At 42.9% G+C, this 11648-nt stretch overlaps 1 protein-coding gene across 1 annotated transcript in view; it reads left to right on the forward strand.

The window, feature by feature from the left end:
- Positions 1 to 11648, forward strand: part of cfdp1 (craniofacial development protein 1) — a 24194-nt gene that overhangs the window by 1366 nt on the left and 11180 nt on the right. Inside the window, exons 3-5 of the mRNA XM_008410908.1 lie at positions 1356 to 1476; positions 2612 to 2783; positions 7025 to 7134. Of these exons, the coding sequence (XP_008409130.1) occupies positions 1356 to 1476; positions 2612 to 2783; positions 7025 to 7134 (403 nt within the window). The remainder of the gene's footprint in view (positions 1 to 1355; positions 1477 to 2611; positions 2784 to 7024; positions 7135 to 11648) is intronic.

Below are 11648 nucleotides of genomic sequence, written 5' to 3' on the forward strand. Positions count from 1 at the left end.
GGCTGATCTGTGGTTTCCAGCTGAATTTATCGTCTAACATGACACCCAAGAATTTTATTTCATGTACTTGTTCTAAATCAACACTTTCAATTGATATTTTAATTGGATTACTTTCCTGTTTTTTATTGTTTCCGAATATCATGAATTTAGTTTTATCTAAATTTACAGCTAGTTTATTATTTTTGAGCCAATACTGTAATTTTTCCATTTCTGTGTTGACCACTTCTGAAAGTTGTTGAATGTTTTCTCCATTTGTATAATAAAAACTGAGACAACACGCCGAAGCAATGTTTGGATTAAATTAGTTCAACCTTTGGTTCCGCGATAACGCATTGAAAAATATTCATCACAAGTTCAACATTTTATGTTTTCAAATCCCAGACAACCTTCCGTTCTCACCAGACATAGAAGCCATACCATACAGTTTAGAAAAACCCTCACTAAAAAACAATATGTCGGCTTACGTTTGTGGATTGACTGAAGTTTACTTTTTTTTTTTTCAAACTCTTAAATCATTTGAAAAAATGATTAAGACATTCCACAAGTTATCATTTTGTGGAATGTCTAGCCGTTTTCTGCACAGCGGGTTTTGATGTGGGGGAAAACCCCGTCATTGACCAGAGTGGTTAATCATGCCTTGGATCCAGTTCACAACTCATGACAATCACACAGGCAGATTCTGTTTATTATTCAGACTGGTTACAAAGTTTTCTGTCTAAGGAAACCCACCAGATTGCGTTGTATTGTTGGCTTTACAGTAATCCCTCATACTGACCATACATGTGGTGACAGTGAAGGGGAAAAACTCCCCTTTAACAGGAAGAAACCTCCAGCAGAACCAGAACCTGACCATCTACCAAGTGAGGGTTTAAGAAGATGTAGAATGTACACACACACACACRCATACACGTACATACACACTGGCATTAATTACTATTTCACTTAGGCTCTAAACACAGTGGGTGTTGAAATGTCAATCTGCCTCAGTGTCTGTCTGTTGACCAGTGAGCTCCAGGTTGTGTCTAAATCATCCTTCAGCTCCTGCTTCAGCACATAGCTGCTAGAAGTTCATGGAAACTCATCTTGGTGAATGTAAACTATTGAATTTCAAGAAAGTTCTATTAAAACCCTCTAAAATYTAATCTTTCTTTATTCAGATCATTTTTTATTGCAGAAATCATTTTGATCATATTGATGGGCCAAAACAGGAAAGGTTCAGTCTGATCTAATGTCAGACAAAAAGGAAAAAAGAAAGTGTCTTTTTATACACTGTATGTAAATATTAGCTTTTAAAACACAAACGGTAACTTTCTGTATATTTTTAAAATTGTGTATGACACTGGTCTTTCTTTCAGACGATAACCTCAGTGAGGATGACATTAATGAGTGTGAGAAGGAAGACCCTCTCCATGAGGATGACACTGTGCCTCATCCTGACCTCAAGAATAAAAAGAAAAGAAAAGACATCAGCAGGAAGTGAGTGTGAGATACAAAAATCAGGGGTCCAATCAAAAGAACAACTTCCTGTCGCAGTCAGAGACTGAGCTGCACAGGTGACGCCGCTGTCACTGTATGACTGCCTCATGATTGTGAGTGTGTGGCTTGGTATTATGACGTGATGACAGACAATAGTTGTGTGTTTTCTCTAGTTAATGGATCTGTGGTAATGAAGTACGAGTGTTTGGGACTGATAGGACTGAAACAGTCCGGGCTCACATCTGAATCGGCTCTCAGCATTGATGTTCTGCCTCCAGGCTCTGAATGTTTTGGTTCAGAGATGGTTTGGTCATCAGAAACCAGGAATAAAAATCCAAAACGGAGATTATTTGACCTTAATATTAAAACACAAATGTCTCATTTTAAACAACACATTTTTTTTGTGGTTAAACAAGCTATAAAAAAAAAAAAAACATTTTCATTTTTTAAATTTAAAATCTAAAACCTGAAATTACCTACAATGGAAAGCAAGAAATGACTTGGTTTTTCCACTTTTGACACCAACTCCTGCATCAAGACAACCTTCTGTCTGCCTCTGTGCTTGCGTGTGTGCGCTTGCGTGTGCGTTTGTGCGCTTGCGTGTGTGTGTGTGTGTGTGTGTGTGTGTGTGTGTGTGTGTGTGTGTGTGAGGTTTTTATCATTTCCATGTGTGTGCCATGCCATGATACCAGGTGCCTGGTTATATCTGAGAAATATCTTCTCTGTTTTAAAAATATGAGAATAAAATTGAACCAATTTTAAATATCACTTTGATTATGAGAAAAATATTTTATAATWAAATTATTTGCATTTAAAAACAAATCAAATAAGAATTATTTTTTTATCATTTTTTATTGTTAGTTTTGATAAGAAACTCCTTTTACCAAAACGCACTCAGACAAAACTTAAATGTATTTTACATTTAATGGGATTTTATATGCTTTCATTGTGTTTACTTTATCATTCTCATCTAGAATTATTTGTGGGGTGAGCTGCTGCCATATAAATAAACTAATTTATAATGCAACATCTTCCACAGTACAATAAAAAAAAAAGTATGTTTTTAGTGAGAGAGTTTGTTTCACAGTAAAATAAACATGATAATCGTAAAGATGTTATGAATCGTTGGAAACAGGAAGAGGAAAGAAGATCTAAAGCAGGTAGAGGCTCGTCTGACGAAGGAAGACAGTGATGATGAGGAGAAACGGAAGAAGAAGTCTGATGATCTTTGGGCCAGTTTCCTGTCTGATGTTGGGTCAAGACCCAAAGATTCTGCACCCAGCTGCCAGTCAGATTCCACTGAGGAGGTAAATATGTTCTAGGGGAGATGTCTGAGTTTTTCAAAACAATGTTACCATGACAACTGTCTGAACTACAGATGGTTGTCATCAGGGGTGAAAGTAGGCGGGTATGGTTTAGGGGTAGGCGTACCCCTAAAAATTTAGAGGGGGTATGCAGTACCTGCAAGCAGGGGGGTTGCCAGGAATCGTGGCCCCCCTGACAAAAAATTTGTTTGGATCCCCCTGCGCAGCTGCTGTTACAATTTTTTAAGTCTATTTGACCCATAAAATAGACTTATTTTATGGGTCTATAAAATAAGTCTATTTTATAGACCCTATTTTATGGGTCTATTTTATAGACCCTATAAATAGGGTCTATAAAATGGTATTGAACYAAAAGAAAGCCTTGCTTTCTTTGGTTCAATACTGATACTAGCACAATATTTACTGCTCATGAATTTAACATCCAACAGTCCACATCCAGTATGCAAGTAGGTTGCTTACATTTTTTCTATTAGATTACTGAAATATCTCTCCCCATGAGCAACAGTCAAAAGTGCAAAATATACATATACATGAAGCAATCCAGACTTCTCAAAAATGCTATGTAGTTGCATTTTATTGAAGCTGCAGTACAAAACTAATAAAAAATGTTTTCTCCATATTTGTTAAAGCTGTCACCATGTCGTAGCAGTTTGTTATGAGACTGATAATCTGTGAAAACAATAAATCTCCTCCATCTCCTTCCTGAATTACTATTACTGGTTAAAGTAATGCATTGTTCTGACCAAAACAACCAATCAGAACTAGTAGGACGCTCTTAGCACTGTGAATTAGCCTCATTCACTCACTGCTAAATGTGCTAATGGTGGAGAAACAACTTATCATTGTAAGAAACCGTTTGTCTACTGTTATTGGTAGCTATGCTAACTAAACTGAGCATTCACTGTTTTGTGCTATGCTAGCTGCAGCATAGCACAAATTGAGGGGAAGGAAGGATGAGCAGCACCACATGAGATTGTGATTGACAGCACTAAAACTATCCTGCCACTGACTGGTTGTTTCTTGYACTGGGAGAAGGCAGAGGAAATAGATTTTTCACAGATTACCTCTCATACCATACTGTCACAACATAATGACAGTTTTAACAAATATGTGGAAAACAAAAATTTATATAAAAGTTACATACTGCAACTTTAATTTCACTCAGGAGAGGACGGGTCAGGAGGGATGTGGGTTATAACTGCTGCTGACTGACTCACCTATTGTTAAGTGGTAAAAGGTACAAGGGACAAGTTAAATATATGAATATGTTGGTAATTTCTTTCCTTAATTCATTAAATGTTAATGAAATGGAGGCGAACAGCAGTCTGGCTAAGCTAATTATGCTAATTGGTTGATAATCTCACACAGTCTACCCACCTCTCTTGGAGAAAAACTGGGTTATAAATTAAMACTCTTGTCTTTTTCTTTCTCTCCCTCTCTCTTTTTTTGAAAAAATGATTTTGTATTTTTTCTTAGCAGCATAGTAATTGCCACAATCGTTTGTATCTTCCACTGACTGCTGCTGAACAGCGAGTGCTCTGACTGCTGAAGCGCTGAAACTGACTGCTCTGAAGCGCTCCAAGCAGCAACGAACCATTTAAMGCAGGGGGGTGGGAGGGTTCAGGACAAATATGGATATGTGTTTAAATTTGTAATTGTGACAGGGCCCCGATTTTTTTTATTTTTTATTTCTATGAAGAAAAAATAAATAATTAAATTATGGAGGGCCCCCTGTTGGTCAGGGAACCTAGAATTGTCATAATTTTCCCCCCTTTACCACGCCCCTGCCTGCAAGAGAAGGGGAGCAGCTGTCTGCTGTAAACAAAAAATCAATGTGCACTGTGCAGTCGTGAGGGCACCCACTAATCAGCCGTGACTGATTCGTTTTTTAAGAACAATCTATCTAAAACACAATTTAATCAATTAATGAATAGCTTTTTCCCCCATTTCATATTGTTTCTGAATTGTTCGTGCTTTGCTAGAGCAGGGGTGCAATACGTGGATCGCGGAAGGTTTTGAGTCGATCTCGACATTAGGTGACAAACTGAACGCCGCCAGGACGCTGAGACCAGCAGCACGTCCTCCTTTGGCTCCTTATCAAAACGTTCGTAACTTTATTAAAGAACAACAGAAAACAATCACGCGTTCCAATTAATGACCCAACAGAAATAATAATCTCTGTAATTATTGTTTCAACAAGGTGTTGCACAATTTTGTGCATTTCGGTTCCAAATAAGTTTGGATAATAATAAGTAGCAGAGCAGGAGTTTAAAATGAACTAATCAACCACCGCTGTGTTCAGGGAGCGATTATTAATAATCGCAAAATAAATATCAAGCCTGAAAACCTAATACCATAACAGACTGAATGTTATGTTTTTAACGTAATCTCTGCTCGGTTTGTGCAGCGCAGACGGTTGCCACGGCAACGGGTGTGCTTAAACGACAAAGAGAGAGAGTAAAAAGGTAGGAGTGGTTTTGAGTTGATCACCTGTTCGGGTTATTTTACCTTTGTTTACCTTTGCTGTGGCTCTTTACAGTCGCTGTAGTTTCTGAACGTTAAATAAACAACAAACTTACTTAGCTCTTTGCGAGTATGCGTCATCCACAACAAACATCAAACACGGTAAATATGTTTCATTATGTATTTAACAAACAAATGGCTTCTACCGTGATAATTATGTGAAATTAAATTAATTGTCTAATATTTTTTTAAAAATAGTCTGGTGCTCTCTGGCATCTTGCTTTGAGCTCAGAGTCTAAGAGACTTTTCCTCTATCAAACAATTTTTTTGCCTCTTATTTAGTGGAAATATCATTTTGGAGAAAGTTGATGATACTTTCTCCAAAATGATAACCTTTTTCAACTTTTATAGCTTAACAGTTGAAAATGACGAGCTAGCATTCACAAATGACATTGAAATAAAATCCAGTCCAACATCTGGTTTGAGGTGATTTCTCTGGAACCTGTTGGAGGAAAAATATCCCAACTTCAGAAGATGTGCTTTTAATTTAACAGAGCTCTGTGGTTCCTCCTATCAGTATGAGAGTTAGGGTGAGGAGGCGCCATGTTAGGAAGACGAAGTGGAAGCTGCATCATCTTCAGAACAAACAGGTCATGATGCTGGGCTACTGATTATCCCTCTGTCTGGATACAGGATCAATACAACCAGTTTAAAAACTAAAATGAATGCCAGATATGGAAAACTGGGATCACTACATGCCATGATGTTCAGAATTTAGGTCTCATGGCATCTCATGGTGTATATATTGTTAAAACTAGAGGAATAAAATGTTTAACTTCTTTGCTCGTTGTCTTTCCTCTAGTCTCCTGAATCCCGAAATAATCCTAATTTTAATATATGCATTGAAGGTATGTCCTCTCCTTCTAAATCTCTAAGCAGTTTCAAATTACTTGGATAGAATGGGAGACCTATTCAAAACCAGAGATAAAGAGAGGGCAAAGGTCACTCTCAAAACAGGATGTTCTCATGCCAGTTACACCTGGAGTCTTCTCCCAGTTCCTCCCTTTCATTTGAATAAAGACCCTAGTTGTCAGAAAGAGATTTATTTTTCATCTAGACCTTGCTTGTTTTCCTGCCTGAGCAATTCCATAATATTCCAAATACTAGTTTTGTTTTTCTCCAGAAATTCAGTGTTTTTCTTACCTCATAGAAAACACCAAAGAATTTGACCTAGTACGTAAACAGACAGAMGTTATCTCTCCCATCCTGTTTTTCCCCATTACTTTTGTTTTTGTAAACTGCCTAGCACAGCACATCTGTTTCCTCTGATAGGAGAAGACATTCTCTACTGAAGGCCCTTTTTCAAAACCGTTTGTGATTTTATGTAAGTTAAGAAAATCAGTCGTTATTTTAAATTGAATCATTATCCAAATCTACCTAAATTAAAATCTACTCAAAATATTCATGCTCTAGCTAATATTTCACATGCACCAAGGTTAACTGTTGCTAAAATTAATATAATCAAACTTATGTCCCAACTACATATAGTTAAGTTTAAAAACTAGCATATCTGAAATTTATTTTCCTAACTATATAAATATATATATATATATATATACACTCTTGTCATAGTAACCCCAGGAATTTAAAACTACTTTCACCCCTGGTTGTCATGGTAATTGATTGTCAGTTTGCAATCACCACTTTATGACTCTTTAAATGTCTTTGTCCTGGTTTGATGAATGTGTTTTTACTTACAGACTGAATGTTCAGTGTTAAAGGAGACTTCATTAAGTACAGAAGCCAAACCATCAGCATCGGCTAAAGTCACCATCACTAAAGTGTTTGACTTTGCTGGAGAGGAAGTGAGGTCAGTGTGTGAATCATGCTGCTGTTCTGAGACAAATAACAGGTTCTATTTCATCCCTACTAACCAACAGAGGCGGTGCTTCAAGCACTGAATGATCATTCTTGCGCATGCGCAGGTTGAATACTAATGACAACAAAGTCACCTGTGACCTGCCGGGAACCCACGTGACTCTATATAGTCACATATATAGTCTATATAGCATTCAATCCCTTTTATTCCACTCACGCGCAGGTGTGTTGAGTACAAGCRTGTGGTCGTGTGAAGCTGGTTGCTTCTGTGTGTACCACTGTTGTCCTAGCTGCTTGTTGCTGGTAGCCCCGTGACCGAGTTTGGTCGGAGCTGCGGGTAAGTGTGGCCTTCCAGGGTTTGCACAAGCTGTTTTCACCTTTACCTGATCTGCGGTCGCCTCTGCGACGACTGGTAAGTTTAGCTCTTTTCTCAACACTTTGATTTGCCACATTAATTGTTGTGACTCTTTTGACTCACCGGGTGGTGTTTCTGCTCGCGCTGAGTTGATCTTCCTTTGTTGTGTTTTATCTGACTCACCTGTAGCATTTGTGATCGCGCTGAGTTCTTCTATAGTTTGTTTAATTAAACTTGCCAGTGGTGCTTTTGCTTGCACTGAGTCCATCGTACTTTGTTGTTAATTATCTGACTCACCAGTGGTGTCTCTGCTCGTGCTGAGTTCATCTTTGGTTAATTATCGGACTCRCTGGGGCATTTATGCTCACCCTGAGCTTGTAGCCTCTACAGGGGTTTTCCTACAACAGAATCGCTAGTGGCGTTTTCTGCTCGTGTTGACTTCTTGTTGGTGGCGGGTTAATCACGCCTTTCAGTGGTAGGATGCTGGATAATTTATGCTGCTCGACCTGTCTGGCTCCGCTTCAGCCTCATGACGGGCATGACTTGTGTCTCTCCTGTCTCAGTGTGGAACGTCTCCGGGAGGCGCTGTCGGATAACGCTTACCCCAACTGTTGTGTCATGCCCCAGTCAGTCAGGCAGGATCCGTTGGCTGCGCTTGAGCAGCCTTTTGACTGGGCGGGCGCTGCATAGTCCGTTGCCGACAGGCGATGTGCAAACGGCCTACAGTGGCTACACTTTCGGTGCCAGCAAAGCGAGCCAGACGGACCGATGCAGGGAGGTTGTCTACAAGAGTGGATCACCTCACTACTGAGCTGGCCCAAGTGAAGGCCCTAATCCAGTCATTTCAGGCTGATGGTGATCGCGGCGCTCCCTCCTGAGTGGGATGAAGCATCAGTCAATGATGACGACGCTATTTCAGTGGCAGCCTCTGGCACCCATTTCTGTGAGAACCTTCCAGAGCTTGGCTCTGGGGCCTCTGGGTCCGACTTCATTGCCTCCCAGAAGGATACGGGGGAGCCACTGTTCGAACGGCTCTTGCCTGTTTACAGATTGATATTCCTCWGGCCCAGTCTGCAGCTTCCAGCGCTTTCTTTAGGCGCAGTAGATCAGAGGCTACCTTTGTGGTTCCTCCCTCGGAGGAGTATATACGGAAACTACATGCTTGCTGGTCAGACACCAAGGCGCTTTCACATCTGACAACAGATGGCAGGGTCCTGGCTGCCATGCAGGAGGCACCCAGGGTTGGCTTGGGGCAGATGCCACTGGTGGAACCGGGCATTGCCTCTCTTATTATCCCACCTAATGAGGCTTTGCGGCCCAATGCACATTGTCCACGGCCTCAGTGCCGTATTACTGATGACCTTCTCTGCAAGGCGATTCTGGGCCCCACATGAGCCGGATTGGGAACTCTCTCTCCCATCTTATGCTGGCTCTGTCTTCTTCCTGGAAATCTGTTCCACTGGACCACCCCAGTAGAACAGATTCCAGTGGAACAAACCTGGTTGATGCATCTCTGCAGGCCTTTGCTCTCATGACGAGGGAGCTTGGATGCACACTCTCCATGCTGGTGCATGCTCGCCGCCAGGTCTGGTTGGCGCAGTTGCCACTTACTGAGCCTTGTAGGAGAACCCTCCAGGCCTTGCCTGTAGTTCTGGGGGAACTTTTCGGCTCTGCAGCACTTGACGCCTTGGACTCAGGCCGTTTGAGAGCTCAGGCCTCTCAAACAAGGCAGCAACTGACAGGGCTTCAGACGTGGTCGCCAACCAGTTGGCACTTGGGCAGCTGCAGGTCCTTCACGGAGGTCCTTGTGCCCAACTCCTTCTTCCATTGAGCCTCGAGGTCTGGTGCCAGGTCATCACACCCCTTTCGAGCTGCACAGTCTGGCTGGTGTCCTCCCAGGCCTTCAAAGGGCCAGGCGGCCTGCAGATTGCTAGTGGTCGGTTATTTTACCCTGGGACAGCTCGGCTTCTGGGCTGCCCACACCTGGACTTGTGGGTATTGTCCAACCATCCTTGGCCGGGTCAGGATGACTGTGATCCGCGACCCRGTGAAGGCACAGGTACTGAACCAAGAAATCTGCACCTTGCTGGCCAAGGCAGCTATAGTGCCTCTCGACCCCCTGCTGGATCCAGGGGGCTTTTATTCCATATATTTTCTGGTTCCGAAGAAGACCGGGGGTCTATGTCCAGGCTTCAGGGGCCTGAATGTGTACTTGAAGGTCATGCCTGTTTGTGTCCTGACCACCAAGGATTGGTTCACTTCCATAGATCTCAGGAATGCTTATTTTCATGTTCCAATAGCTCCGCCCCATCGGTGGTTTCTTCGTTTTACCTTTCAGGGAGGCGTTTCCAGTTCAGGGGCCTTCTGTTCGGACTTTCGCTGTCTCCCAGGGTGTTCACTCGATGTGTCGCAGCAGCTCTCTCTCCTCTGCAGGCACGAGGATTAAGGATCCTCCTGTATCTGGGTACCTGGGTAGCTCCACACTTGGCCAGCCTCAGATCGATCTGCTTACATCCCGGGGTCACAGAACATGCCAGCAGATTTTGTATCACATCAGAAGCCGCTCCCAGGAGAGTGGAAGCTTCACCAAGAGGTAGTGGAGCGCATCTGGAAGGTCTTTGGCAGGGCGGACGTGGATCTCTTTGCCTCAAGGGACACATTTCACTGTAAACTTTGGTTCTCCTTGGACAACAGCATCCCTCCGGGGTACGATGCACTTGCAAACAACTGGCCCTGGACCCTCCTTTATGCCTTTCCACCATTCAGCTGCTTTTTCAGACTCTCCTGAGGGTTCGTCAGGAGGGGCACAGGGTTCTGCTGGTGGCCCCATTCTGGCCAGCAAGGACTTGGTTTCCTCTACTGCGTGAGCTCAGCTTCGGCTCGCCAATACGTCTCCCCTCCAGGAGGGATCTTCTTTCCCAGATGGGGGGTCGGATTTTGCGCCCCAAACTGGACCGGCTCCTGCTCTGGATTTGGCTCCTGCAAGGCCGGGGCCCACTTTTTCAAGACACACTGGGTCAGTACGGCGTACAATGGTTAATGCATGGTCGCCATCCACGCAAGCTGTCTATGCTAACAAGGGGGCAGCCTTTGCGACCTGGTACCACGATAAAGGGCAGGACCCTTTTATTATGTCAGAGACTGAACACTGCAGTCTCTGCAGTGTTCAGTCTCTGACATACTGACCTTTCTGCAGGCATTACTGGATCGGGGACGGTTTCCATCTACCTTAAAAGTATATGTGGCTGCCATTTCCTGTTGGCATGTCGGGCTGAATGGTTGTTTGGTGGGCCGAGACAAGGACGTTGTACTGTTTTTGAGAGGTGCTCGGCGTTTGCACCCACCCAACCTCCCTGTGGCACCGGCGTGGGATCTTTCTCTGGTGCTTGAGGCTCTTTGGTCCCTCCCATTTGAGCCCCTGGCATCTGCGGACCTCAAATGGCTCTCACTGAAGACGGCGTTCCTTTTGGCGATGGTTTCCTCAAAGCATGTGGGGGAATTGCATGCTCTCTCGATAGCCGAGCCCTGCTGCCTGTGGAATCCTGATGGCTCAGATGTTGCGCTGTGGCCTGATGTGGTATTTATTCCTAAAGTGTCACTGGCAGCAGGCAGTGCCCAGCCGCTCCATCTTGCCCGGTTTGACACCGGATGCTCCTCCGAACCACTGTGCCCTGTTCTGCTGGTGGCCCCCTTCTGGCCAGCGAGGACTTGGTTTCCTCTATTATTCCTCTATGTGTGAGCTCAGCTCCGGCTCGCCAATGCATCTCTCCTCCCCCATCTTTCCCAGATGGGGGATCTTTCCCAGATTATGTATAGTGAAATAATCAGCTGGTCTCAAGGTCTTTATCATTATGTGTGGGCCAGCAATAAATTTCTATGAGACAATGAACAAAAAGACTATTCGTCTTTCGGAAGGATGCTGTAGCACTGATATACAGTGGGGAAAATAAGTATTTAGTCAGTCACCAATTGTGCAAGTTCTCCCACTTAAAAAGATGAGAGAGGCCTGTAATTGACATCATAGGTAGACCTCAACTATGAGAGAGAAAATGTGAAAAAAAATTTGAGAAAATCATTTTGTCTGAATTTTAAAGAATTTATTTGCAAATAATGGTGGAAAATAAGTATTTGGTCACCTACAAACAAGCAAG

The sequence above is a fragment of the Poecilia reticulata genome, linkage group LG6 (genome assembly GCF_000633615.1).
Source record: "Poecilia reticulata strain Guanapo linkage group LG6, Guppy_female_1.0+MT, whole genome shotgun sequence".
NCBI classification, from domain to species: domain Eukaryota; kingdom Metazoa; phylum Chordata; class Actinopteri; order Cyprinodontiformes; family Poeciliidae; genus Poecilia; species Poecilia reticulata.